Here is a 27904-nt window from a genome sequence, read left to right on the forward strand (position 1 = left end):
AAGTTTGCCAAATAAGCCAGGCTTATTTAAGTTAGTCTGACTTATTTTGAACCAAAACCTAACCGCAATAAACCTGGTTTATAATGGTAACCTGGTTTTATGAAACAGGCCCCAGGTCAAATATTACTCTATTTACAGCATTTGTAAATAGAAAATAATTTCTACTTTCGGTTTATAAAATCTAAGAGAGACACTTTTCTACAGTAATGGACTCACAATGGAAGTCTAGATTCTGTAATACAAAAAGAATGAAAATGCCACAGGTGATATAGAATTAGTTCTTTAATTCGGATCACCGGTGCTCAGTTTTTAAAAGAATTGACAAAAAACTGAGGAGACAAGACAATGTTTCTAAGGGGAAATTTGCAAGATACACCCTTGTTTATTACAAAACATGACTTTGTGTTTGATCATTATGACCCCGTTTCCATATCCATGTCTTCAACGTACTCAGTTTCAGATCTGCAGATCTCCTCCAGAGCCAGTTCTGTGACGATAAAATGCCGCTTAATGCACTGCAATCGACTAATTTCAAGATAAATATGTTATATAAAGAATGTTAAATGTGCTTTACCAAATGTTCAAGCTAATCAAAATAACACTGGCATCAATGACTATAGTTGAATGTAGAGACACGAACCCACCTTCGCTCTCAGACAGATCTGGAACCAGACGGAACGTGTCTCTGATGGCGGGAATGACCTGATCGTACATATGCAGGACTTCCAGACAGTGTTCGGAAAAAGACGAGTCCTTCAACAGCAGCCAGTGCAGTAACATTAGAGCTTCTCGCAGTACCTGCAATCCAGGACTCGTCCAGCTCCGATTACCCACTTTCTGACTTCCTCTGCCTTTTGTTTTCAGCCATTGTCTGTGCAAAACCACAACAACTGTCCGAACCACCTGAGGAAAAAAAATGTATTGTGGGGTCAGTTCCAGAAATTTCAGTATCAATGTTTTCTTTCATTTGTTTTGAACGCCCTATAAACAATAATCATTTCCCATTGTGTTTCTGTAGTCATTTTGTCTTATAAAAATAAATGACAAAAAAACAAATAAACAGATTTTGAAGGGAAAAAAGTGTTTATGTCTGAATCAGACCTCATTAATACACTGGCAGGATGATTCACACAAAGCCGCCCATGTTCCCGTCTTCTGTGTGAACAGTTTGGTTAATAACCGGATGACCTGTTGACAAAGAAATCGGATTTTTTTTAAACCACTTCTAAGTAATACATTGCAAATGAAATCCTACACGATAATTACCTCAAGTTCTAAATGACTCCACACATCCTCAGAAACGAGTTTATCCGGTCTAGAGGTGATGTACTGGAATATTTTGAGAAAAGGACATGGATCTAAGGGAAAAGGGAGGGTTTGTGTTAAATCATGCCAAAACAAGGCACTTAATAGAGCACTAAAAGACACTTACATTCATGTGAGCAGAGTTTAGTGGCCATCTCTTCATTATAGATGATAAACGACAGAAATCTGACAGACAGATGGACTATTCTGTTGGACGTCTCCAGAGTCAGACATTTAGACAACACTTGACTTGACATCACCACCTGGAGTCTACATGTGAGAAATGAGATGGCAGTTTAATTAGTTTTATCATTATTTACTGATATACTATTTAAAAATAAATAAATAATATATATATATATATATATATATATATATATATATATATATATATATATATATATATATACACATACATACATACATACATATACATATACACACACAATTGTTTTTAAATAAAACTCTGGCTTTGTTTGAAATTGAATACTAACTACTGTACTACACACTGCATAGTATATACTAGCCGTATATCTCCTGGCCTCATACAGCGTTGAGGATGTCTAATTTCCGAAGTAATCATTATCAAATTAACTGTTATTCCATGTGAGACGTAAATTACTGTGATTTCCTTCTCACTTTGGAATATAATAGTTACTTTTCTGAAATCAGGCAGCCTCAATGACGTATGCAGCTGACAAATATGTTTTTCAGAAGGCTGTAACTGTTGTTCTTCCTTCTGTTTTTCAAAATAGCATGTGACATAGAATACAGTATACAACATGAATGCAGTATATAGTATGCAACACTTCAAAGAGTAGGACGCTACATTAGTCACACAACCTCAAGATGTGGCATGTTTAATTTGGCGAGCATCCAGTTTTACTGCATAAAAAAATATTCCATTTATATTTAAATCTAATCCTGTCTAATATTACGCAATCTATGCAAATAATCAAGATGGTATAAATTGTTACTGATTTTATTAGTCATAATAAAAATGAACAGAAGTTGAGAAGGCTACAGCAACACCTAGCAGCTACACAGGGACTACAGCAACACCTAGCAGCTACACAGGGACTACAGCAACACCTAGCAGCTACACAGGGACTACAGCAACACCTAGCAGCTACACAGGGACTACAGCAACACCTAGCAGCTACACAGGGACTACAGCAACACCTAGCAGCTACACAGGGACTACAGCAACACCTAGCAGCTACACAGGGACTACAGCAACACCTAGCAGCTACACAGGGACTACAGCAACACCTAGCAGCTACACAGGGACTACAGCAACACCTAGACCTGCTGGAGAACTACTGCCAGAACTGGGCCCTGGCAGTAAACCTCAAAAAGACCAGCATTATGGTCTTTCAGAAAAAGCCCAGATGTCAGGAACACAGATATCAGTTCAGTTTAGGCAGCACCGCCCTAGAACACACGATGCAGTACACTTACCTCGGCCTGATCATCACTGCATCGGGGAGTTTCAGTACGGCAGTGAATGCTCTCAAAGATAAAGCTCCAAGAGCTCTATATGCAATCAAGAAAAAAAATCCAAAATGTTGAAATACCGCTTCCAATTTGGTATAAATCTTTGATAGTGTAATTCAGCCCAAAGCGCTGTATGGAAGTGAGGTTTGGGGTCCACTCAGTGATCAGAGCTACACTAGATGGGACAGGCATCCAACAGAAGCCCTACACACAGAATTCTGCAAAATGATCCTAAAATTACAAAGGAGAACACCCAGTAACGCATGTAGGGCAGAATTAGGCCGTTTCCCATTGATTATAAATATACAAAAAAGATCCCTCAAATTCTGGATGCTTCTAAAATCAAGTCCCAGAGAATCGCTACATTTTAAAGCACTACAATCCCAAGAACTGAACCCTGAAAAGAGTCCACTCAGTCAGCTGGTTCTGAGACTTACTAACCCAACTAACTCTACTAACACTAACCAGTCTCAGACCAGCACTGCTTCTCACCCAAACATCAAAATAAATCAAGTTATCAAACAATCTAAAAATATATATCTGGAACATTGGGATCAAGAAACCAAAACAAAGTAAATTACAACTCTATCGAACTATAAAATTAAAATATGAATTAGAAGAATATCTCCAGAGTGTCAAAGACACAAAGCAGAGACAGATCCTGACCGAGTACAGGCTCAGTGAGCACAGACTAGCCATCGAGACCGGCAGACACAGAAAGAGCTGGTTACCCAGAGAGCAAAGAGTGTGTGTTCACTGTGAGACAGGAGAGATCGAGACAGAGACACACTTCCTACTTCACTGTTACCAATTTAAATCAATCAGAGACATACATCAACAAATTCACAAACATCATAAAGAACTTTACAGCCATGACTGAAGAGGAACAAATAAAGATAATACTAGGAGAGGGACAGACAGCAGCACTGGCTGCGAGATACGTGTGGACGTGCCACAGCCTGAGAGACAGCAGTGTGTGTGTGTGTGTGTGTGTGTGTGTGTGTGTGTGTTTGTGGACGTGCCACAGCCTGAGAGACAGCAGTGTGTGTGTGTGTGTGTGTGTGTGTGTTTGGACGTGCCACAGCCTGAGAGACAGCAGTGTGTGTGTGTGTGTGTGTGTGTGTGTTTGGACGTGCCACAGCCTGAGAGACAGCAGTGTGTGTGTGTGTGTGTTTGGACGTGCCACAGCTTGAGAGACAGCAGTGTGTGTGTGTGTGTGTGTGTGTGTGTGTGTGTTTGGACGTGCCACAGCCTGAGAGACAGCAGTGTGTGTGTGTGTAATGTGTGTATTATGTCTGACCTCAGTGTGTTTCCCTAATCTCTACCACAGTTACCCTCAGCCTGTGTGTGTTTATACGTTAAACACTGTGGTATGAAATGTTCAAACAAGTTCTTATTTGTTAAAATTTTTAAGTTTATATTGTTATAATGTTTTTATTCTGTTATTTTGATATTTTCATTGTTATTATATTTCAAGCTTTGGCAATATTGTATTTTTTACAGTCATGCCAATAAAGCAATATTGAATTGAATAGATAGATAGATAGATGACACTCACATGGGTATTAACAGGGTATATAAACTATAGTAAACTGTAGTAACAGAGTATAGTAAACTAAAATGGAAACAATATAAAAAATGTGTTACTTAAAATAACTATTAATTGAAATAATATAAAATCTAAATATATCTATATATATATTCTATGTTATATTAAGTAAAACTAATAAATAGTAAATAAAATATAATAATAATACTAATAATAAATAAAAACTATACAGAACAAATAACTAATAAAAATGATAAAAAATTACTTTTAGAAAAGGTAAAAATAAAAATCTAATTCAAAATATGAACAAAACCTATAACAGTATATAAATGATACTAAACCTCAAGAGCTGGTTGTCCTGCGCTCTCTCGGCCAGCATACTGAGCGTCTTCAAACTAGCGCTCACTAGTGCCTCCCTCTGGCCAGCGGCGGTAATGAAGGCCGGATCTGCCAGCTGTAGGATCCTCCTGAGAAGAGGCAGCTGTGTCTGCGTGTCTCCGTTCAGATGTTCAGAGGCGCTGAGGAGATTTTTAGAACCCTTCGGTCTGTTTACGTCCTCTTGATGGCACAAAACCTCCTCCAGAGCCTCACTGCTGTAGCACACTACATGATAGAGCGCTTTCATGGCACCCAGGGCGAACTCCTCCTGTCCGCTGAGAGACTCCTCCAGACTCGAGGCCAGACTGGAGTCAGTCGATCCCGACAGTGAGCTGCTGTGGAGCGAGGCCTTCGCTGAGCTCTCCACCAACTCCAGCGACTGACAGTATGTGCTGATGTGGAAGCTGAGCAGGGGCAGGAAGTGCACCGCGGCTGGACAGGAGCGCTGGGCGGCTTGGAGAGCAGCAGCTGGGTTATGTGGGACACTATCGGGGTGATGGAGAGCTAATGCAGTCAGAGCGGACGTAGCCAGACTCTGTAGCTGATGGAATCGAGCTTGAGGACGGTGAAACGATCTGAATTCTGTGGAGGACGAGCTGGAGGTGGCCAAAGATCCCCTGAAGAAAGAGGGAAGAAGAAAGAAATTCACCACAGTCCAACTTTTTTTCAAGCACATATTTAAAGATACAATAAAAAATTTAATTGCCACAAGTTTTCTAGGCCTAAAAATCTGCTAATTTAAGATTTAAAAAAAAAAAATCCCTATATTTTAAGGTCTTCTTGTTGTTGTTGTTTTTACTTTCAGAAACAAATAATTTATTATTAGTATTAGTACATTTTTCTATAATATTTATAAATAATAAAATAACAAATAATATTTTAATAAATTCAAAAGGAATATTTCAAACATTATGCAAAAATGAATACTACTATTAGCAATAATAACGATAATAGTTATTGTTATCAGTACAGTATTCTGTACTATTTAATTTAATTAGTACATAATTCAAATACAATTTTAATAATAATGACATTTTAATAACAATAACAATGTTAAGAGTAATAGGAAAATCAGCATATGTCATGATGTAAAATGTCTTAAAAAAAGATTGTCTTATTTTTTATTTTCTGAAATGAATGTGAAGCTGTAGAGTGACGTGTTCTGTATGGCGTTATTAATGAACCGTATGCAACTCTGCTCATGTGACTGTATATTTGATCAGCGTTTAAAAAGTTGACATTGTTCAAATGTTCCACTGGAAAATACTACCAAACAAATGACGCAATGGAAATTTCCATCCTTACAGCACTGTATGATGAATCTTGTAAAAGTGGGCCGATGATTTCCCAAAACAAACAGTTGCATGTAATGGAAGCCGATGTTTACAGTAGGTTTCTCATGTTTCAGGACATGCACAAACAGAATCAGAAGTATAAAGTGTTTAATTAGGATGCTCATCCCAGAGGCTTACGGGCTGATGTATCCGTGCGGGGACAGGATGTTTGGCAGAGCGTCAGGACTGATGGACAGCAGGTGACACAGACCCAAAGCGCTCGGATCCAGGGGCTGCTGCAGCAGCAGGTTCAGTAACACACAGCCTGCAGTAGAACAAACCACAGCATGACTGCAACACACCGAGATAACAGAAGCAAGAAGATCTGTGCGAGACATCTGATCAGTGCTTACCTTCCTGATGGTGACCGTCTGTGCTGAGGATTCGGTCCAGTTGGGGTTCTTCTGTGAGGGAACGTTTGGACTGAGCTGGTTTACCATCTGATAGAGTTAGAAAATGTGATATTTAGGGATGGAATGAGAATGGAAACGCGTCAGCAGACAGGAAATGTGCATAAGCATAGAAGTAAAAAATTCATACCCTCTAATAAATGGGCTTTTTTGACAGGAGATAATTTCTTGGAGAATTCGGCTGAGAAGTTTTCTTTAGTCATGAATGCTCGACTCGCAGGAGAGTGAACGCTGTGTTAACAACAAAAAACACCACATAAAATAAACTCATATTTGTCTAGAGCAGATTTTAGGTAACATTCTACTCGGTCAATAATGAAAAAAATCCAATGTAACATGATGCACTGTGGAGTGGAGTGTGTGTAAAGAGACGTACTTATATGAACAAAGACACGCATAAATGAACACAATGTTGTAACTGTTCAGTGCAGACCACAGAACAACTGTCTCTCATTACCAGTTTCTCTAGAAGACAAACAAAAAGGGAAGTTGCATTTACATGTTTCGTGCAGGTGTGCTGGGCTGCTTTCCTCCGCGCTCAGCGCTCTGAAGTTTCCCTCTCATTTCATTCATCTCGGCTTCTTTAAAGTGCAACTCTGACTGCAGTGACTGCACCTGCAGCGAAACGAGCATTTAGCTGGATGTAATGAATGTTTCAGTGGCTCTGTGAGGCTGTGCTGTACCTTTCTGGACAGCTCCTTCTCGCGTTCGCTCTGAGCGCGAGCTTTCTCTTTCTCCAGGGCGAGCTGGGTCTGCCGCTGCTGCTCCTTCTCCTGATTGGTCTGTTTCAGGGAGTCGCGCAGGACTCGGATCTCTCCATTCTTCATCAGGATCTCCTCCTCTACCTCCTTCAGCTGAGTGTGAAACGAAATGCAGACAGAGTCATGAGAAACTAAATTACAGCAGTTTTGGTGACCAAACCTTGACCAAAATGTGGAATTTAGGAATAAGCTGTATAATGGGGCATCTATGAGCACAAATAAAGCAATTTTTTGCAAACTACTAAGAACCAATTAAATGAACTGCATGTTGTGTTGAAGAACGCACCTTTCTCTTCAGGTCTGCTTGCTGTTGCTCTAACTGCTTATAGTACAGATCTTCTCCATCTTTACTGGAATGTCCATCCGCTGTGAGATGCAAAATTACAAATTATAAAACTTGTTCGATTTCTAGTTTAACCCATTCAGAATCCATACAATGCAAAAATTAACTATGCACAGAAATGTGGAAATCAATAATAATTATTATTGTTATATGATTTAATTTAATAATTATTAATATAATACTTCAATAAAAAACTAAATACTGTTCAATTTATTTTTTAAATTAAAATAACGTATTATTAAATTACATCTTATCTCTTCTTAATTACGAATAATTATATCTGATCTAATTATTATATTATAAATCTGCTGTGAGTGAAGCAAAATGACATACTTCTTAAATTTGTAGTTTAAGCCATCCAAAATACAAAAAGTAAAAATTAAACTTGCAAAGAACTTAAACTTTGACTTTAAAAAACTTCAATAATAATAAATAATAATAATAATAATGACAGTTAATTCAATAGGAATTAAAATAATATTTATTTAAATAAAAAGTCTGAATATTATATTTTATTTTGTTCATTATTAAATTAAATCTTATTATTGTTTTTGTTTATTAATACTATAAATCCGCTGTGTGAGACAAAATAACACAAAACTTGTTAAATTTGTAATTTAACCCATTCAGAATCCATACAGTACAAACATGACATACATAATTAATAAATTATATTTATTATTACTGTTGTTATTACTATAAATCTGCTGTGTGAGACATAAACACAAACTTGTTAAATTTCTAGTTTGACCCATTAATATAATGCAAAAATTTGCTATGCAAAGAACAGTGGGAATATTACAAAAATAGTTGGTCCAAAATCCGACAGGGTAGCGTTTGAGAAAGGATTTGTGGAATGTGCATCCAAAATGACGCATACTAACCGAACGCATCTTTTCTTTGAGCTTCTTTATTGTTAAACGTGCTGCTGCTGCAGCCGTCTCCGATGGCAAATGTTTTGCGGACGGATTTCACAGGTGCTTTGCTTTGCTCATCAGCGCAAGCAAACACAGGCCCAAACGTTCTCTTTGACCCACTGCTCTGGCCGTCTCCTGTGATGGCCTGGGACGCGATGATGTCAATCTGCTCCAGGTCATCCTGGGTGAAATCGATGTCATCGTCAAACGGGTCGGGTTCAGCTGGGACCTGCAGGCCTTTCAGTCTTTTGCTTGGCGGGAAGTTCATGTCAACGAGGTGCTTTTGGGAAATAAAGAAAAAATTATCCATTAATGTTCAGTGGATATTTAATATAAAAATAGCCCTAATAAAGAATGAGTTTGTGTGTTCACATTTCTAATACATACATGAATACACATAGATATGCATAAATAAATATATATATATATATATATATATACACACACATATATACACTAGTGTAACATGTTATTGTCTGCCCTTTATAAGTTCCTGCGTTTGAATGTGAGTTTGTCGGTTATTATTTCATGTTAACGTGTTTGTGCTGTTGGACTACTGAGACTCCTAGTATTTCTTCCTGGATTGTAGATTAAAAGACTGTTTAATTGTTCCTCGTCCTCGTCGTGCGCCTTGTTCAGCACTGCACGTCACAACTAGTGCTGTCAAAAGATTAATCACGATTAATTGCATCCAAAATAAAAGTTTTTGTTTACATAATAAATGTGTGTGTATTGTGTATATTTATTTTGTATATATATATATATATATATATAAACACACACATGCAGTATATATTTAGAAAATATTTACATGTATTTATTCATATAATTTTATATATATATATATATATATATACACACACACACACACACAGGTGGCCAAAGTGATTAGAACACTAGTATTTTCACTAGCAAAAGAACGGCTTTAAATCAGTTATTTCTTATCTTAACTGTAGTGTATCAGCAGGAAATATCAGTTTACATGTCGCCATTAATTGTAATAATCCAGTGATATTTTCAAGGAGTCTGAATCAGCCAGTGCTCCACACGGAGATCTGATCATCATCCAGTCTGTCTGGAATGACAGGAAGAAACAAAACAAACTGAGACAGACTAAACACAGAAGAACTGTGGCGACTTCTCCAACATGCTTCAAGAAACCTCCCTGGTTTCACACACACACACACACACACACACACACACACACACACACACACACACACACACACACACACACACACACACAATTGAATGTTGGACAAACTAGCCTTTTAATATATAAAATACAGTTAGTGCCATTTGAAAAAGAAACTAATATCATTAGTATAAACCAAAGACCCAACCGACAATATCATAATGATACCGGTCAAAGTAAATAATTCAATTATTTTCCTACCAAAGGTGAAAAATAATACCTAACCTACATTCAACGGTCATTTAAAGTCACATCCTGCGTTTACCATGGTAAAACTGTAGTAAAGTTACCTGCTGCTTCAGTGTCTCTCTCAGACTCCTGCATTAATCTGCCGCAGCCGTCAAACACTCGACATGGAGCACCGACCCCTGAACGCTCCGAATAAAGTGCGACTCTGAACTATTAACATAAACATCAAATACTAAACAAATAATAACAGAAAACTCGCGAAGTCGGAAACATTTCTGAGCTTTGCCTCTCATTCAGTGCTGTGGAGGAGTGTCCATGCGGCCAGCCGAAAACGCACACGGTAGTAAACCCTCACCTGATTGGCTGAAGAGCGACCCCAGGGTGTTACAGCGCGCTCTGATTGGTCTATTGCCCAGAGCACGGACTACGGAAACGCTCGTGAGACAAATGTCGTACACAAACGCGTTTCGAACAATTTCATTTAGAAAACACACTCAAAGTAGTGATTTAAAAGTTATTATTAGATAGACAGACAGACGGACGGACGGACGGACGGACGGACAGACAGACAGATAGATTTCTAATTATCCTGTGGTGAAAACCTGGTTTCTGGTTTAAGAAACATGAACTGTGGGAAAAGTAAATCAAATTATCGGAAGGTTATAGTTACAGTGAATAAAAACATAGCAATACTAAACATCTAACCTTATTAGGCTACAGTATACACTCTCTTTTTATATTAAATGCATCATTGGTATATCCCTTACGAAAATTATCCATGGTTTTAATGTAGTAAACGTGAAGTAACCATGTTGTGTGACCACAGTTTTAATACAAATACCATGGTTAAACTATGGAAAGTTTCATTTGTGGTTACCATGGTTTAACTATAGTAACCATGGATTTCTGGTTTAATTTGTAGTAAAAAAAACATGGTTAATTTTCGTAGATACGCAAAAAACACCGTTATAGACAATACAAAGTATATAAACAATGAAATAGCTTTTGTTCCTTTGCAGTAAAATTGAGCCGTGATTAATCTTCGCGAACTTCTTTTATCTCAAAGCCTTCACAATCAAGTCAAATCGTGAAGAAATGGAAATACACATATAAATTGCTCATATAATAAACAATATGCAACATACTTTATGAACAAGTGTATAAAAGTACTCAATGTAACTTGTTTGATATGTGAGACACCATCTGTGTTTATGGAAAACGATGGCTCGTGGCGTCACGGCGAAGTCGCGCTCTGATTGGCTGAGACGCGAGGCTGTAGAATGTTTACCATCAGAGCTCAGAACTGGAGCTGCACGTACTAGCTCGAGCCACTGTCGAAGGGGGAAGTTCGTGGTCGAAAATACTGATTTATTTGTCCGTTTTCACTACTGCGTCGATAAAAGCACTCACAATCGCTGTAGATGCGCTTTGTGTCCCTACTCTGAATCACTGGAACAGGTCAGTGGCGTTTACGTCGCGATTTTTCCTGATGTTTTGAACAAAGGAACGTGCCAAAGACAGTGTCCAGACCTGTTGAGTTCAGCTGCACTTGAGCTAATTGATCTCAAAAACTCGGTTGTTCTCACTTTTGGTTGCATTTCACGGTTTTCTTGCCTTTTCCCTTGCAGCTCATGCGAAAACTTCACGATGAAAACCGAGGTCTCTACTGCTGCTCACTTTGTCACACGTCTGTTGAGAGGAACAGGGCTGCTTTCAGATGAACAGCTGCAACAATTCAGATTCTCTTTGGAAGAAGCTTTGGGGGGTAAGAAAGAATTGGACGTGGTCTTTCCATTGTTTAGAAGTAAATTCAACCACATCATGGTCCACATTTTGTGGTTTATAATGAGCAAAGCATATGAGGGTTTATTGCAGCACCAAAGTCACTGAAACTTGGAGCATTTTGTGGTTCGGCAAAGAATTGCAAACACCAAGACCATGATTGATTGCACCAAAGCCTAACTTTTTTTTTTTTTTTTTATTGCAGATCATTATCAGCACCATTGGTTCCCAAATGCACCCTACCGAGGTTCGGGTTACAGGTGCATCAGGATCAACCACAAGATGGACCCTTTGATAGGCAAAGCGGCCTGTATGATCGGACTCACAAAAGAGCAACTCTTTTCACTGCTGCCAAGCGAACTCACCATGTGGGTCGACCCTTATGAAGTGTCCTACCGGATCGGAGAGGACGGGTCCATATGCGTCCTCTACGAGTCTGCGCCTCCGTCAGACACAAACCAGGCAGACAGCTGCAAAGATGAACTGAGAATCGGACGGTCAAGTCCGTCCAAATCCTTCGGCATGATGACCTGCTCCAGCTGAAGAGCGATTTTGTGTATTTAGATGCTCGTGAGCACAGTAAATCAGGCATTGCTTAAACCTTGTTTTTTAAGGCAGTTTTTTTTTTTATCAATGGTGAAATCTTCATCTTATTGACCTCATGGTGAAAACAGATGTATTTTGATGTGTTTTAAGCTCCCTGTACAGACATGTTGAATATGTTTTTTTTAAATTTCTATTAAAAATTTTCTATGAATTTCTTAAAAAATAAATGGCCTTTTGTGGTTATTCCATGTAACTGTTTAATCAAAACAAAAGCCATACACAAGACTCTTCATTTTTAATACTTTACAAGCAAGCACTTTACTACAGTTAGACAAACCACAAATTTAGCATCTTTCTTAAAAATGAATTCACTTTTGCTAAAGTTATATATAAAAGGGATTTACCTTAAATTAATATTAAAAAATTACATTTACAATTATAAAAAATCCAGAAAAAAGAATGAAATCTCTGGATGTGAATCACAAAAAATGTTGTATCAATATTATAACTTACTTTTCATAAATGTATAAATACTTCAGTGGTCAATAATTGTCTTACTCGACCAAATGCAACAAACATCGGGCTCTAAAAAATGTCTCTCACACAGGGGCGTAGCCATCATTTCAAAAGTGGGGGGGACGGAATGTCTAGTGTTATACCTGTTTTTTTGTTGTTGTTTTGTTTTCAGTTAACCCTTGTCTAATTGACAGGTTTTATTTTTAATCATACCTTTTTGCTTAATATGCTTTATGATTATATTATTATATATGATTATAAAACAGAAGGAAAGAAAGAGAGAAAAAAGAAAAAGAAAGAAATACAACAGCTTGTCACTGGGACAGTACCCTTAAAAGCACATCTTTGTACCTTATTTACCTCAAAAAGTTTCATAGTTGTACATTACGGTACATATTGGTACTCTAATGCACTAATATGCACCTTTTTGAGTATAAGCTACAAAGATGTCCTTATAAGGGTACTATTGTTTACATATTTCAGATTGTATTGTGTGTGTGTTGTATGTACAGTACATGGCACACAGTAATGGATGTTACACATTCACATACTCCTTTATTCTGTTCTGTTCTATTATACATTAGTCTGATTAGTCTGTTAAAAGAAGTATCATGGATTACTGGAATGTCCATCCGCTGTGAGATGCAAAATTACAAATTATAAAACTTGTTCGATTTCTAGTTTAACCCATTCAGAATCCATACAATGCAAAAATTAACTATGCACAGAAATGTGGAAATCAATAATAATTATTATTGTTATATGATTTAATTTAATAATTATTAATATAATACTTCAATAAAAAACTAAATACTGTTCAATTTATTTTTTAAATTAAAATAACGTATTATAATGCAGAATATGGTCATGAAGAATACAGAATTAATATGTGCTTAAATACTAATAAACAACCAATATGCAAGCTAATAATTACATACTGTAGTTAAAAATGATAGCTGAGAAGTTGTTCATCATACTAATGTTATTTTTTATTCTTCTATATTTGACTAATTATGTGTTTTCTATGATTGGTCCATATATAATCCTACAAACGCTTGTGTATTAATAGATTTTATACAATGTAAAAACAGCCAGGTGTTAAAAGCCACTCTATCAGTTCTTCTCAGCTGTGAAGTGTGTTTTTCTTGTGTCTCGTCCTGACTCTGCTAACAAACCTAGGCTGACTGTTTCTTGTTCATTCTTGACAACACATAAAAACGTAAAATTAGTGCAATAATGACAGAGCACCCCTAAATGAAGATCGATCCTGTATCAGATCAGTGCTTGCAGACTTGATTGAAATACATCATGGATGGTATTGGCAGAGTTAAACATGTCACAATGCTGCAAACGCTATAAAATCTCAGTTCAACATGATCTTTATTCTTATTTGAAGGGTTCTGATAACATACATACGTGTTAAAATAAAAGACGTTACAAAAGATTTACGGAAAAATACACTGAAAATAAATAAGTGCATGTTTGTCCAGGCAGCTTTTTATTTCTCCATATAATGAACATCAAAACTTGCTAATTATTCAACAAGAGCAATAGGCAGAGCCACTCAACCTTGTGCAACACTATTCGGATCCCACATGCCAACTTACGCTTCTTGACCTCTTCGTAAAAAAGGAGTGAAGAGTTTCTTGCCGCTTTGAACTCATCTCGACCTCTAATGAAGGATGGATACAGCGCGGGACCGCGGGCGCGAGCCTGGGCATGTCGTGACGTCACAAACTGAGTGACTGATTGCCATGGAAACGTAAACGTCATGTATAAATTATCTTGTCTCTTTGAATTTTAAATCATTCTGCATTTATATACATTGCTCCACTAAAACCTCAACATGTCGAGAACACAACTGTCCTATGAAAAAGTGCGGGGGACGAATTTACTTTTTATAAAAAGTGAGGGGGACACGTCCCCCGCGTAATCTACGCCCCTGCTCTCACATATTATTGCTTTAGTTTTGGATTTGTTCCCAATTTAGATGTTTTCTAATTCTTTGCCAGTACAGAAAACCCCCTATTCCCAACCTATTAAAATATACTTTTGAACTCTCTAAATGCAAATTATATACGATAATTATACTAATATTCACAAGGTGCACAATTTAAAATGTATTCAGGTAAAAATAAATATTTATTTATTTGCATTAATTATTTAGAATTTATGAATCCAAAAAGTTTTTTTCTGAGCAAATCATGTGCAAGCGAACAGAAAAAGGAAGAAAAACAACAATCATGTGTTCATGGCATAATTTTATATAGATATAGTCTATAATTTTTTATATATTAATTTTGAAAGATATTCAGGTAAAAAGAAATTTGACTTATTTCAATAAATCCCAAAATTGTATATATATAATTTTATTTTTGGATTAATATAATTATACTTATAAATCTCAACGAGTCTTGAGTTTTTCTGTAGTTGTTTTTTTCTGAGCAAATCATGTGCAAAGCGAACAGAAAAGGGAAGGAAAACAGCAATCATGCGTTCTGAACATTTTATAGATGCAGACTATAAACTGCCTTCAGTAGAGGGCGACCGTTTGATTGTCACTTTCAGCATCCAATCAGCGGACGAGTTTAACAGTGACAAACACATCTGGCCAATGAGAAACCGCAATCCCTGCGCCTGGCCAATGAGAGCGCAGAGGGGGCGTGTCCTCGCGAAAGCGGTAGTGGTGCTACACCCGTCGGTGCAGACGCGGATCCTCCAGAAGTTTTGCGCCTGACCCCGATCGTCTCGCCCGGACTATCAAATCTGCGCTAAAACCCCCGTCAGTTTACGGTTCTTCTGGGTTATGGAACTGGATAAAATGGACGAAAACGACTGGAAATATCACGGGGAGGGCAACAAGAGTCTGGTCGTGTCTCATTTACAGGTTAGTGTTCAATAGTTACTAGCTCTTAGCTTAGCCAAGATTCATATAAACTCAATCATATCGGATTCAGTCAACAGGAAATCAATTCAAAGTACTAGGAAAGGACCTAAACACAAAGTTTAGTCGCTTTATACCATCAGTAGAGGAAAAAAAACCTCTTCCTTGTCTTAAAAGGGCATTGTCAGAGCTTTAAAGCTAAACGACCACCTAACACCTAGCAGGCTAAACCAGGATTCATTGATAAAGTCAGTGTACTACATGTGTGACGTGTGTTACCCATGCCACACACACTTTATGAGCTCGAAACTATTTCAGTGGCATATATAGGATATGTAATGCTTAGAGTCGTTTGAATGAATGGTCAGTGGAGATGTTTGTTTCTGAGCATCTAAAATTGGGTCTCTATTGGAGATAAGATTATATACGCTTAACATCCAGGCTTCAAAGTTCAGATTGGAAAGCTTTAACCGTTCCCCCTTCATTGGGTGAAAGATAATGTGGGTCTAGACCGGTTTTAGACCACCATGATGGGTGGGAATCTAGCTAGATGTTGATCACTTTCTATGGTTCTTCTTTGGGAAAAAAGTACAATTAGAGACTAAAAAGATCTTGGCATATGAATTTTTAACAATGTAATATTGCCTTAAGCTATTACTTTCTGTGCTAGAACTTGGTCTAAGCACTAAACTCTCATCTCATATATTTGGACAAAGGAGAGCAATTCAAAATAAAATCTATTGCATAGAATACCTTATTCAGATCTGATAAGTAATGAAAACTATATGTAAACAATTAATTTATCAGTTCGTTTTATCATGTGGATGACTCCTTTTGTCACTTGGATGGCAATATCAAGGTCCTGTTTTAGTAAGATCAAGGATACGCAAATGGATTAACCTTTGTCTGATTTTCCAGCTCATTTGTGATCATCCGTACCATCATACGACACATAAACAAGCAGAACAAGCTGAAGGAAAAACATCTGGAGTCATAAAGACGCTGGATTTATATTACATTTCACAACACGGAATTATGCATCCAATCACAGGAAGCTGCCTGAGACAACATTGGTCAATATGTTGATGTAATTGTGTCAAAACAGGGTGTGGGGAAAACCGGTGAAGCTTTGATGCAGTTTTCCAACCAGTTTTAGAGTCCTGCAAGGGCTTGTCCGTCTCTATTTGCTGTTTACTGACATTCTTTCACGCTCCCACACTCTTGTGTGGATTTTTGTCGTATTGCGTGGTCTGGTTTTACATTCTTGGAGTACGAGCTGGACCACATCGTCTTGATCAAATCAGTCTGAATGAGTTAGGTATTATAAAACTATTTGTAAAGGCATTTCGGATGCACACTGACATATGAATGGGTTTAACGTCCAGGCCATACTACAAGAAATTCTTGTAATTTTTTTTCGTGACAATTAGACACTTTCCCCCTAGAAGTTCTTGTTGGAATAATATATATTTTTTCCACATTACAGTAGGGAATTTTATGTTTTATATAAGTAATATTTTCTATAGTCTAATTGTATTTAACAATTTTTAATAAGTTTTATTATTACAAAAAATAATCGTGTCTGGACAAGATGGTTTTCATTGTTGTATTATAATTGAGTTATTATAGTTAACTAAAACAAAAAATTTTTGCTATTTGAAATAGGGCTGGGCGATATATCGCATGCGATTGTCATGTGCATCTCATCAGTAATAGTTGACAAACAGTTGAAATAGTTTGCTGACAAGCTACACAATATCAAGTTCATGATCAAAGGCGATTCATCTGCGATAATGAACGCGATATTGTGTAGCTTGTCAGTGAACTACGGCTCTGTGTATTAAATGCTGCTCCATTTGAAAGCAGGTGATGGAGATTTACCGCTAATCACGGAACCGGCTTTACTGACGAGATGCGTTCGATATATCGCACAGCCCTAATTTGAAATAAACTTTAACTCAAATAATAATATATAGAAAACTTAAGCTTATTTTTAAGCTTGTTGCTAGCTAACGTATCTAAGTACTAAAATAACTAAAACTGGAGTAAAAATTAATAGAAACTATATAGATTTTACAAAAATGAAAACACAACAAAGTTGTGGAAAAACTAAGATGAAAGATATTAAAAACAAAATAAAACAGTCTTGTCGGCGCCAATAGCCTCGTGGTTAGTGCGTCGACATACAGCGCAACTACGCTCACGGCGACCCGAGTTCGATTCCCATCTCGAGGTCCTTTGCTGACCCCACCCCCTCTCTCCTCCCAGTGCTTTCCTGTCGTCTCTGTCTACTGTCCTATTCATTAAAATGCCCATAAAAATAAAATAAAACAATCTTGAATGAGAATTGTTTTTTTTGTTTTTTTTTTATTTTAAAGAAATTGTCGTTGATTGTTATAAAAATGTGTAAAATAATAGATTTTTCTATATATATTTGATGTGGATTATGAGTCATTTACTTATGAGCTTCATCCTTTTATGTTTAACACTTTAGAGTAGGTTTTGTAAGCATTAAGCAAGTGCATTTATTTGTGTTTAAGTGTCCATCGGTTGCATCAGTCCATAGAACAAACCGCCAGACACTGCGATGATGTCACCTTTACCTTTTGTGGACCTTTTTATGTCTAAGAGCATTCTGGGAAAAACGTAATGTGTATTCAGTTTACAGCTGAATGGATGGAGTATTTGTTTTAATGTACACACAGGCAAATCCATTTCAAAGAATTCCCTTTTGAACTAAAATAACACAAGGATACATACAGCTTTCAAAGTCTGTGTGAAATGACTCGTGAAATATCTGTTTTTAAATATGTTACTTCCTATTACAGCACTGTCAAGTTCTTCGTCTGCTGAAGTTTCCCTCTGAAGACTCTGCACATACACGACAGGTAAAACTTCCCCAAATCGACGCTACTGAACGTTATTACTTCCCAAATTTCTCCAATATGCACTAGTGTTACCTTTTCTTACACTATAAAAGATACGATACTATTAGAAGCCAGCTAGAGAACTATAACACGAAAATGGCTACAGACCAAACCTCCGACAAAAATTTATTGGATGCGTATTGTGGCCAATATTCAAAACATGGCAAGAAAGACTTTCATTAAGTCTACAGATGGATAAATATTTGCAATACTTGGAAAAATGGATTGTGTTTATGACTCACCATTATATAATTTGACATATTTCCATCAATGTAACTTAAGTATTGATGCACAAAAGATTGTTCTATCAAGGTTTTTCTTTCCTGCCAGACCGCAGAACAAGCTTTTCGACACATCCTCAACATTGTGGATTATAGTAAATATGTCATGAAGCCTTTACTGGGGGAGAAATACATTCACAGTGGAGTAAGTTACCGTTTTTACATTGCTTTAACACAAGCCATGACCCAACAAATGAGACAGAAATAATGGCTTTAATGTTCACAGGAGGTTGTTAAACTACCGCTGGACTTTGTGAAACCGCTTTCGCTGAAGGTCCAACAAGAACGACCTGGTACGAATGATTTTTTTCTTTTTTTGCTTTAATTTAGAGTTTTGTTTGCAGTGACGTTGTAATGTCCCCTAAAAACCAAGAGTGTTATGATAGTATTTGTTGTATTTTTATGATTGCAAACTCCTTGTATTACAATAATCTCAACATTGAGATGAATGGATATTACTAAAAACCTCAAAAGTTAAATGTACGGGCCCATTATGGTAATGACAATTTGTAGGGAAAATGTCCTAGATGGGCTTAATTTTCATTATGCAAAATCAATTATTTTTTTCTATGACTTTGGGGTAAAATCTGACTTGGGTATGTTTTCCTGAGATTCATCCCTTAAAAAATTGAGTCTGTTGTTCATCTAAACATGTTTATGAGATGCAGTCACTTTTGTAGACTGGGCTTGATGTTGCGTGACGGTGTTGTGACCTTTCCTTCACGCAGAACTGCGCTGTGATAAGGTCATGGACACATTCAGTGGGTGTGGTTTATGTCTTCCCAACCTGACCCAATTTCCCCTCCACCACCTCAGAGACCACAGACCTCCAATCTGCGTTGAGATTAAGGTGAACTCCATGTTCAGTTTGACATGGTCTCAACACGTCACTGCTGTTATGATTGTGTTGGTGGGGGAATTTGCACATGTAGTTGCGATGTTTACCATTTAATCATTGGTTTTGAGTGCAAGGTTGTGCAAACTACCACAATCTGGCATAATTTACCATTTACCACTCATTTAAATGCAATAATTCAGCTCAAACATATGTTGTGTTTAGATGTATGTCTGGTTTAAAGGAATAGTTCACACCTAAAACTGAAAATATGCTGAAAACGTATTCACCCTCAGGCAATGCGAGATGTCAAAGAGTTTGATTCTTTGGTCAGAAAAGACTTGGACAAATTTAACATTACATCACTTGCTCACCAATGGATGCTCTGCAGTGAATGGGTGCCGTCAGAATGGGAGTCCAAACAGCTGATAAAAACATCATAATAATCCACAAGTAATCTCCAGTCCAAACATCTTGTGAAGTGAAAAGCTGTGTGTTTGTAAGAAACAGATCATTAAGACGTTTTTAACTTTAAACCATCACTTCTGGCCTAAATACCAGCCCATAATCCAATATGCTCCCTCTAGTGAAAAAGTTAAAAACTGTTTTTGAAAGGAATTTTATGAATAGAAGATTCATATTTTAGCCAGAAGCAGCCATTTTGAAGTTAAAAACATTTTATGATGGATTACAAACATGCAGCTTGTGGATTACTTTCATTACTTGTGGATTACTGTGAGGTTTTGAATACTGTCAGCTGTTTGGACTCTATGCACCGCATAGTTCTAGGAGCAGGCCAGCAGGGTCATTATAGAGAACCAATTTCTCCCTCGGGGCGTTTTCCTGGTTGCATTCGCGCCGGCAGCAGGAACTCTGACGCGGCCGACAGCGACGTCTTTTTTCGCAGCTTTTACAACCGGTGAATGGAGCTGTTTTTGTTGTGTGTCGTGGGTTTCATGATAATGTAGTTAGTAATAGTTTACAGGAGTGAAAGACCATGAAAATCTGACTACATCTCCTGTGACAGCTTGTAGTGTTCTCATCGAGGCTGAGAAAAGAACACAAAGCTGTAGACAACAGGTAAATGCTGTTATCGCTGTTTTTCCATGTTCAGGGAGTAAAATGTTTCAAAATCCCGGGTAGCCAGTGTTTTGTATGCGTTTGGCCAATCAGCATACACGTACGTCACTTGATAATTCCTACAGAATTGTTGTAGACCCTACTCTAAAATAGGAGCTAATTTAGTTCCTAGAACGAAAACAGTTGCTAGTTCCGTCAGTTTTACATACATTCTAAATTCTAAACATCTTAAAGATATCTAATAGATGTCTATTTGATATTTGATTGGAAACGTCCTATAGACATATTGCAGTCTTGCAGATGTAAATGCGTACGTCAAATAGACGTCTCTGAGATGTGCGTGTGCTATCAGGAAATGTATTGCTACATTTCTCCAAATATGTTCAGATAAAGAAAAAAAAATGTACATCTTGGATGGCCCGTTAATGAGTATATTTTCAGAAAATTTCCTTCAAAACAGGAAAATCTTCAAAATTTCAGCAAAATCCTTCCTCTCCATCATTTGATCATCATTAAATGAATAACTGCTGCCATGGTCACAAGGAAAATGTACATTAAATCTCATTGTAAATGAAGAATAAACTATAATAATCCTAGTTTACATAGATTTTCTCAAAATGCTGACAGTTACACCCTCGTTTCCAAAACATTGACTTTTGAAGCTGTATGCAAGTGTGCCAAGAACCTCGTCTTGAACCTCGTTGACTTTGGTGTCACATGTCTAAGCATGAATAACATAACTTGCTGACAGTTGTTAATAAGTTTTTCCGTATTTTCATGCTGTTAGGGTGTAAACAATCTAGGGTTGGATTAGTGACAGCTGTTAAACTGCGTCTCATAACAAAGAACTGTTTTTAGTTAGTATGTTAGTATGAACGCCTGTTCTTGGGGAAGTAGACCATGGTAGCTGAATGACACGTTGAATCTATTTGTGTGGAATTTAATCACATGGTCAGTCAAACAAACAGAGAGGTGGTGTGAATCTGATCTGAAAGGCTTGTTTGTGTTCATAAAAACAACTAAACTTCTTTACATAAAGCTTATTCACAACACGTCATTGTGTAACTCAAGATTCAGAGATAATTACATTTTTCTCCTTTTCCACTTAGCCAAAATGTGGATTTCTACCCTTTTCAAGGCACATAACCAAGGAATGCAAGCGCAAAGTTTGCAGATTCTGCATGCATCAGCATTACAAGGCAAGTACCAATTGAAAATCTAGCCATTGCCAAACCTTTATAGAAGTGAAGCCAGATTTATTAAAGCAAACTTCTGCTTTAACAAAAAAAAAAAAAAAAAAATGAGGATGGTGCAGTGTTGTGTAAACATCCTGCCATCTGTTTATACTCTACGTTATCATTTAATCAATTCTTTGTGAGGTTCGGCTGCAGAAGATGAGCTTTTGTTGCCGAAAATACAAGAATCAGTTTCAATCCCAAAGTTTTGTCACTATTTGTAAAGTTTACAGTAACATGTTTTGTTCTTTACAGTTAGCTAATGGGAAGTGGAAGCGATTGAGCAGATATTGCCCTCTGGATCTCTTCTCAGGGTGAGTTACTGCTTCAGCCACTCAATGCAGGAAATCAGAGCTGGATTTATATCTTTCACTGATGGTACGACCTTTAGCCAGCATTGGTAACAAACCTAACTGACTGTGGCAAAGACTGATTGTGTCAGTGGCCTGTGTTAAAGCAAAGAATTTTCCACTTGAAAAAGGCATGATCAACATTTTCGCGAAAGTTGTGACTCCTCTTTCTACTGTGAGACCAGCCCTACATTCTATAATGCTTGGTATTCTATAAGGTTTTGTACTGCTGCATGAGTCACAGAAATGCTAAAAAACAAGATTACAGATCATCTCTAATTGTGTTGTAATGTCCAAAATGAGCTGCAAAGAATTTAATATGAATAGTGAACTAATTTCACACACTTAAATCTTATTCAATATCTTGTATTCCAGGAGCAAACAGCGAATGTATGTTGCATTGAAGAATCTGTTAGAGGAACCACAAAACAACTTCAAAATATTTAAGGTAAATATGAATCTCTGTAATTAAGTCAGTCGTTTAACGTCTCTAAACAAATGTCTATTTTTGGAACTTTACACTTCAGATTAAAGTTTTAAAATCTTCCCTCGACTTCCGCTCATAGAATGTTGAGCATTCGAAATGTAACTGACAGTGATGATGCCATGCATACTGATTTGCAGTTGGTCTGTCTTCTGTTTTAATTCATTCATTCACACCAAGAACAATAACTATATTAGCACCACATCAATGGACGATTCCATTCAGCAGTTTTGACGTCTGTCGCCTTGCATGTTTGATTTTTTTTAAAGTTGAGTGGATTCTGAATGACTGTCAATGTTTTTATCATACTTTCGTTAGAATAAATCTTTCTGAAAGTGATTCCAACAATATTGTTATTGTTGTGGTGTGAACTTCCCTAATCAAGAATTAGAAAGGTTATTAAAACATTTATCGTTATACTTAAGGTCCTTGCACACTGAGTCCGAAATTTTCGTATGCGCTTTTTAGTTTTTTTCATATTCGTCATCCTTTCCTATCAAAATACTTGCTACGGATGCGAAAACGCAAAAAAATCGAACCCGGTCTGATCTTTTTTTATGACGGACGAAAGTTTCTGAGGCAGTGTGTAAACGTGATTGACACAACGTGAGGTCGTACTTATTTTTCAACGTGCGAAAATTTCGGACTCCGTGTGCAATGGTCTTTATACTTGGTGTGAAATTTTATTCATACTAGAACATTTCTTTAACTTGGAAGTACCACTATCATAGTACTAATAAAAAAAATTCAAAAACTGATTTACTGGTCTTAACTAGTCTCCTAGTTTATTTTGGCTAGTTTTAGCTGTAAACTAGCTTTGCTGACCAGCTGATCACCAACTTAACCTGTATCTTAAACCACCAAAGACCAGCAAACCAGCTGGGGAAAAAGAAAATCAAATATTCAAACTCTAGCTACTATATATATATATATATATATATATATATATATATATATATATATATATATATAATGTAGGTTTAATCCATTAGAAATGGTTGATAAATATAAAAGTAGCATTAATTAATTGTTTCTTGCATTTTTTTTTTTTCAGGGCGGAGAGTTGATATTTAGCTGTAAAGACGATACCAAGCAGCAACCCGAATTGAATGATCTCATTCAGCACCTTCGGCCTTATTTCCCTCATAGTAATGGCCTCTATAACAGCCACCAGCCTGGCAAAGCCGTCCTGAACGAGTTCATTCAGGTGATCTGCTCCGCTCTGCTCAGCGGCGGGGACTCAAATCGCTCGGGAGAGCCCAGGAAGGTGCACTTGTCTGAGAGCAGGCCGCACTGTGAAGCCAGTCCCTTCCCAAGAGACCTGCTGCGCAACGGTGAGGACTTTGCCAGTGACTTTGGATAGGGAAACATGGTCCTTCAAAATACTGCTGAACAAGTAGAATGGAAATCTCTTCACTGATTAGTCACGATATATGCGTAGGAGTGAACTGGAGCAAAAGTGCTTGACAGTTTAAGAAAATCAACTGCATTTCAAATGACAAGTTAAAGGGTGTATATAAGGCCAGATTATTGTGGCTTAGAAATGACATTAGTCATAAATCTGTTACGCAAGACCTGTAGAACACATTGAACTCATTTTCATGTGTTCACAGGCAACCACGGCCTCCCTAAAGACAGTGTCCTCGCAAAAATCCTCCAAGTCCAGATGCTGGATAACCTGGATATTGAAGGAATCTACCCTCTGTACAAACGCGTGGAGCAGTATCTAGAAGAGTTCCCGAAAGAAAGGTGAATTTTTAATCAGGGATATTGAGTGCTACGTTACCGATCTATCAGATCGATACTCTAGTACAAGAAGGTTTTGTTCTTGCTGAGTAAAGTTTATATTGGACAAATACTTTAAATCTATGCAGTGTTCACATGAAAGCATTTTATAAAAATTCAGAACAGTTGATCAATCCTAACCAGGTATAATATACTTCATTCTATAATTGTAAGACTTGTCACTTTCACTGAAAGACTGAACAGACACTAGGTGGAGCAAAAGACACATTTGTGAATATAAGTAGTTCAAGTCAAGTCATGAGGCACTGCAGCCACATGGTGGTCCTGTGCTGCTTGGTTGTACATGATGTCCATGCAAAGCCACATCATCTTTATGAATAATCCAATCAACACTTGTTTGTATTTCCAGAAACCGACTGCAGATAGATGGGCCTTATAATGAGAATTTCATGGGCACGGTGAAAAACTGTCTTACTGAAGATGACGGCTCTGTAGAATATGCAGTTGGGAAGGTAAGACTATGAACAAGTGATGCTGAGAAGTTTAAGTTTAAATGTATTTTGGTGGCAATTAAGAACGATATAAAAAAAACGATTAAGATTAACTCCCAGATGTTACTCTCCAGGTTCATCAGTATAGAGTCGCAATGACTGGCAAAGACTGCTCAATCATGATCACGTTTGCACCTTGTGAGGAAGATGAGGAGTATGTTAGTTTTTGCCCATTAAAATCACTAGTTGACGTATCTTCCTTGACATTTGCCATCATTTTGCTTTTTGTTTGCTTTGTTTCCAGACACCAGTTGAATATGGAGAAGCCTCGTTTCACGTATTCAGTCTCCATCCTGGATCTAGACCCCAAACCGTATGAAGGCATCCCTCACCAGTACAAGCTGGACACCAAAATCGTCAACTACTACCTGCGGAGCACACAAGTTCCGCCCCCCTCCAGCCTATATAAGGAAAGGCAGGAGTGCACACTGCTCTTCCATGCTGTATGAGACACCTCTACAAGTGCTGCTTGGGAAATGCCTAGAAGTGAAGCTGAAATAGTGATATAATATTGTTCTTTTTGTTTGCTAGTCTGTCTAGTTGTTTGTCCTCCCACAGCGTTCTGCGATGTGAAGTTGGTGTTCGCAGTTGTTGCCAGAATGACCTGATGTTTTTCTTTTTGAGGGTGATGTGGGGCTGGTCTCCTGAAGCACAGAATACCTGAATGAGTCAGTCATTGGCTGTAAAAAAGGAGGACATGGAAGGATGTGTGTGTGTGTGTATTTTTGTGCAGTGCTGTTGGGTGCTTCTCACACGCAGCAGCGCTACTGTGGTTTCCAAGTGCCAAAAGTGGCTTACAGCGATTTTCCCTAATGAACGTTTTACCGTGCATCAGCTTGGCTGTGTCTGCAGTCGCTGTACACAGGCAGTTTGGAATTCAAAATCAGACAAGTACTTGAGTTTTTAGCGTGACTACATCCCTAGAGCTTCTCAAACCACTGACCCTCGACGAGCTACCGTAGCGGGAGTTATACTGACAAGAACAGACCTGTTGCATGCTAGTGAATGAGGTCGCGATAACACCGTCACTACCCGTAAGATAGATTTTATTAAATTAGAAGATAAGGTATTGTGAAAGAATGCAACATTTTTGAACAATCATAAGTGAATGATGAATGACATTAGAACACATGAAATATAGCGCACAAGTCCTATGGTGCTTTATTTGGAGCTTTACAGCCTTTGTGTGGCGAAACGATTCTTCAAAAGTTTGGAAAAACATTTGGAAAACATCAGTACAGACATGATGGTGTGTAAATTTTTGGTTGAACAACTACTTTAAAGCTAGTCCATCATCTCAAACATCAAACACCACCTTTTTTACCAGAAAAACTGCTGTAAAATGAAAAACCGCCCGTGTCTGTCAGTCAACGATGGCTTTGTCTCTAAGTTTGACACTGATATGCTTAGTTGTCATCTGTTTTGAAATCTGAAAGCAGAAAACAACCAGACGAATCCATCCCTAGCAGCTTGAACGCTACTATGGTTACGTCTGGCTTTAGTTTTAATGGCCGTAATTGGTTGCAGAGCCAGACATATTTCATAAGTCGACCAAAGATGGACAGCACGCCAGTTTTTATTAGCACAAGAAAAAGGATGATCCAGCAGTTTTTCCAACAGTGATGAACAGCGTTTTTATTTAATTAGTATAGGCCACAGAAATGGTAGTGTTGATTTAACGTTACACGAGTTGCGAGTTTGGCGCCTTTGTAAAAACAACCACAGTAAGACGGTTTGCGCAGATTTTACGGTGTAACTAACACTAAAGATGGCACCTCATGGTCGCCTGTCTCTGTTATGGGGAATATTACTGTTATAATGTACTGTGGCGTGAGTGATGCTCACGCTTCTGTTTACCTCCTTCAGCGTGATGCAAACTGCGTCGGCTTGCCTAACTCAAAGTCGTCAATGCAGTTCCCATCAGGCGAACAGTGTTTGCATTTTACATGGATGAACATTTAACATTGCCAAACTGTGTTCACACTCCCCTTTGTCTTAATGTGAAATGGTGTAAAGAGAAGTATTAATACGCCTCACCTGTGAGCGAAAACGCTTTCGTTGTCTAACTGATGGCGTTTGTTTGACTGTCATGTGTTGCTGATGTGCTATGATGTAAAAGTGCAGTTTCTCCACAGCAGACATTGCAGTATTTGCCTTTGTTTTAACAACATCTTTCCCCTTTGAACCAGAGATATTATGAGTCTGAGGTGGTGACATTGTCTTATTCTAATTAAATAAATATCTATAATGACTATGTAGGTAGGAATGGACAAAGAAAGGAAGATCAGTTTCTGTTATGAAATCTAATGTTAAAATGTAACTATTTGAAAATACAAAGTGGATTTTGCTGTCAAACATTTTGTATTTAAAATTATTTATTTTTCTAGCTCTTGTCTAATGATGTATATTTCCATACAGTGTGGGCATATCATGCGTAAAAATGATTGGCACGTACAGGTGGAATCAATATGTAGTTCCTAACGGGTGATTGTACAGGTGTTTATATTGAATAAAAAGATTAGACATGAAGCTCCCCCGGCATCAACATTGGCTTATTTTTTGGACTTCTCACAAACACACAGTTCTTATCAAGCCCTCGATAGATGCTTCCACCCCGAGAACCCGCAGGAGGCTCTGAAAGTAAACCGAGCCATTTTCCATCACTTTTTTGGTGTCAAACTCCCGAGCTGAAAACAAAATAAAGCATTTTAGATCACTATTAAGTCACTATTATGAATACAAGTGTAAAATACTTGATTCTGATTGGTCAATCGTGCCAATTTTGTATTTCAACCACAAAATTGTATAT

General features: G+C 37.5%; 4 protein-coding genes across 10 annotated transcripts in view; 2 read left to right on the forward strand and 2 right to left on the reverse strand.

Moving 5' to 3' along the window:
* Positions 1–265: 265 nt before the first annotated feature.
* Positions 266–10211, reverse strand: atrip (ATR interacting protein). 3 transcript variants are annotated; one of them, XM_079425026.1, is made up of 15 exons: positions 9980–10211; positions 9446–9569; positions 8462–8774; positions 7521–7600; positions 7157–7327; positions 6973–7088; positions 6604–6704; positions 6417–6503; positions 6202–6328; positions 4693–5346; positions 1433–1575; positions 1267–1358; positions 1102–1188; positions 645–903; positions 266–487 (listed from the first exon to the last, which is right to left on the reverse strand). In XM_079425026.1, the coding sequence occupies exons 3-15, from the start codon at positions 8760–8762 to the stop codon at positions 414–416; spliced, it is 2292 nt and encodes a 763-aa protein (XP_079281152.1). In that variant the 5' UTR covers positions 8763–8774; positions 9446–9569; positions 9980–10211; the 3' UTR covers positions 266–413. The 3 variants fall into 3 exon arrangements, with proteins under 3 accessions (XP_079281152.1, XP_079281151.1, XP_079281150.1); XM_079425025.1 differs by having other exon boundaries at positions 9477–9569; positions 9980–10185; XM_079425024.1 differs by lacking the exon at positions 9446–9569 and having other exon boundaries at positions 9980–10205.
* Positions 10212–11161: 950 nt separating this feature from the next.
* On the forward strand, positions 11162–12448 carry LOC306874783 (protein BTG1-like). The gene is made up of 3 exons (XM_079425027.1): positions 11162–11336; positions 11507–11643; positions 11866–12448. The coding sequence occupies exons 2-3, from the start codon at positions 11526–11528 to the stop codon at positions 12201–12203; spliced, it is 456 nt and encodes a 151-aa protein (XP_079281153.1). The 5' UTR covers positions 11162–11336; positions 11507–11525; the 3' UTR covers positions 12204–12448.
* A 2947-nt stretch (positions 12449–15395) lies between these two features.
* Positions 15396–27638, forward strand: LOC306875422 (inositol-pentakisphosphate 2-kinase). Of its 4 annotated transcripts, none has more exons than XM_079425960.1 (13): positions 15396–15609; positions 18435–18494; positions 18864–18959; positions 19041–19107; positions 19543–19664; positions 21839–21928; positions 22220–22278; positions 22690–22762; positions 23853–24132; positions 24412–24547; positions 24954–25056; positions 25170–25249; positions 25340–27638. In XM_079425960.1, exons 1-13 carry the CDS (start codon positions 15529–15531, stop codon positions 25542–25544), a joined length of 1452 nt encoding a protein of 483 aa, XP_079282086.1. In that variant the 5' UTR covers positions 15396–15528; the 3' UTR covers positions 25545–27638. The 4 variants fall into 4 exon arrangements, with proteins under 4 accessions (XP_079282086.1, XP_079282085.1, XP_079282083.1 ...); XM_079425959.1 differs by having other exon boundaries at positions 21839–21932; positions 22224–22278; positions 25340–27635; XM_079425957.1 differs by having other exon boundaries at positions 21839–21932; positions 22224–22278; positions 25170–27629.
* The window catches only part of LOC306875424 (centromere protein P), a 65340-nt gene continuing 63561 nt past the window's right edge, over positions 26126–27904 (reverse strand). Inside the window, exon 9 of one of the 2 annotated variants that reach the window (XM_079425963.1) lies at positions 26126–27782. In XM_079425963.1, the coding sequence (XP_079282089.1) occupies positions 27664–27782 (119 nt within the window). In that variant the 3' untranslated portion in view covers positions 26126–27663. The remainder of the gene's footprint in view (positions 27783–27904) is intronic. The other variant, XM_079425962.1, reaches the window with a different exon arrangement.

This window comes from Barbus barbus (assembly GCF_936440315.1).
Source record: "Barbus barbus genome assembly, chromosome: 9".
Classification (NCBI taxonomy): domain Eukaryota; kingdom Metazoa; phylum Chordata; class Actinopteri; order Cypriniformes; family Cyprinidae; genus Barbus; species Barbus barbus.

Excerpts from the sequence above, each read along its gene's own strand:
- atrip (XM_079425026.1), bottom strand. The coding sequence starts at position 8,762 with ATGAACTTCCCGCCAAGCAAAAGACTGAAAGGCCTGCAGGTCCCAGCT. Across the intron at positions 6,504-6,603 it reads AAAAGCCCATTTATTAGAGG|ATGGTAAACCAGCTCAGTCC; the intron begins GTATGAATTTTT and ends TAACTCTATCAG. Across the intron at positions 1,189-1,266 it reads GGAGTCATTTAGAACTTGAG|GTCATCCGGTTATTAACCAA; the intron begins GTAATTATCGTG and ends CTTTGTCAACAG.
- LOC306874783 (XM_079425027.1), top strand. The coding sequence starts at position 11,526 with ATGAAAACCGAGGTCTCTACTGCTGCTCACTTTGTCACACGTCTGTTG. Across the intron at positions 11,644-11,865 it reads TTTGGAAGAAGCTTTGGGGG|ATCATTATCAGCACCATTGG; the intron begins GTAAGAAAGAAT and ends TTTTTATTGCAG.
- LOC306875422 (XM_079425957.1), top strand. The coding sequence starts at position 15,529 with ATGGAACTGGATAAAATGGACGAAAACGACTGGAAATATCACGGGGAG. Across the intron at positions 19,108-19,542 it reads GGTCCAACAAGAACGACCTG|AACTGCGCTGTGATAAGGTC; the intron begins GTACGAATGATT and ends TCCTTCACGCAG. Across the intron at positions 21,933-22,223 it reads GCATCAGCATTACAAGGCAA|CTAATGGGAAGTGGAAGCGA; the intron begins GTACCAATTGAA and ends CTTTACAGTTAG.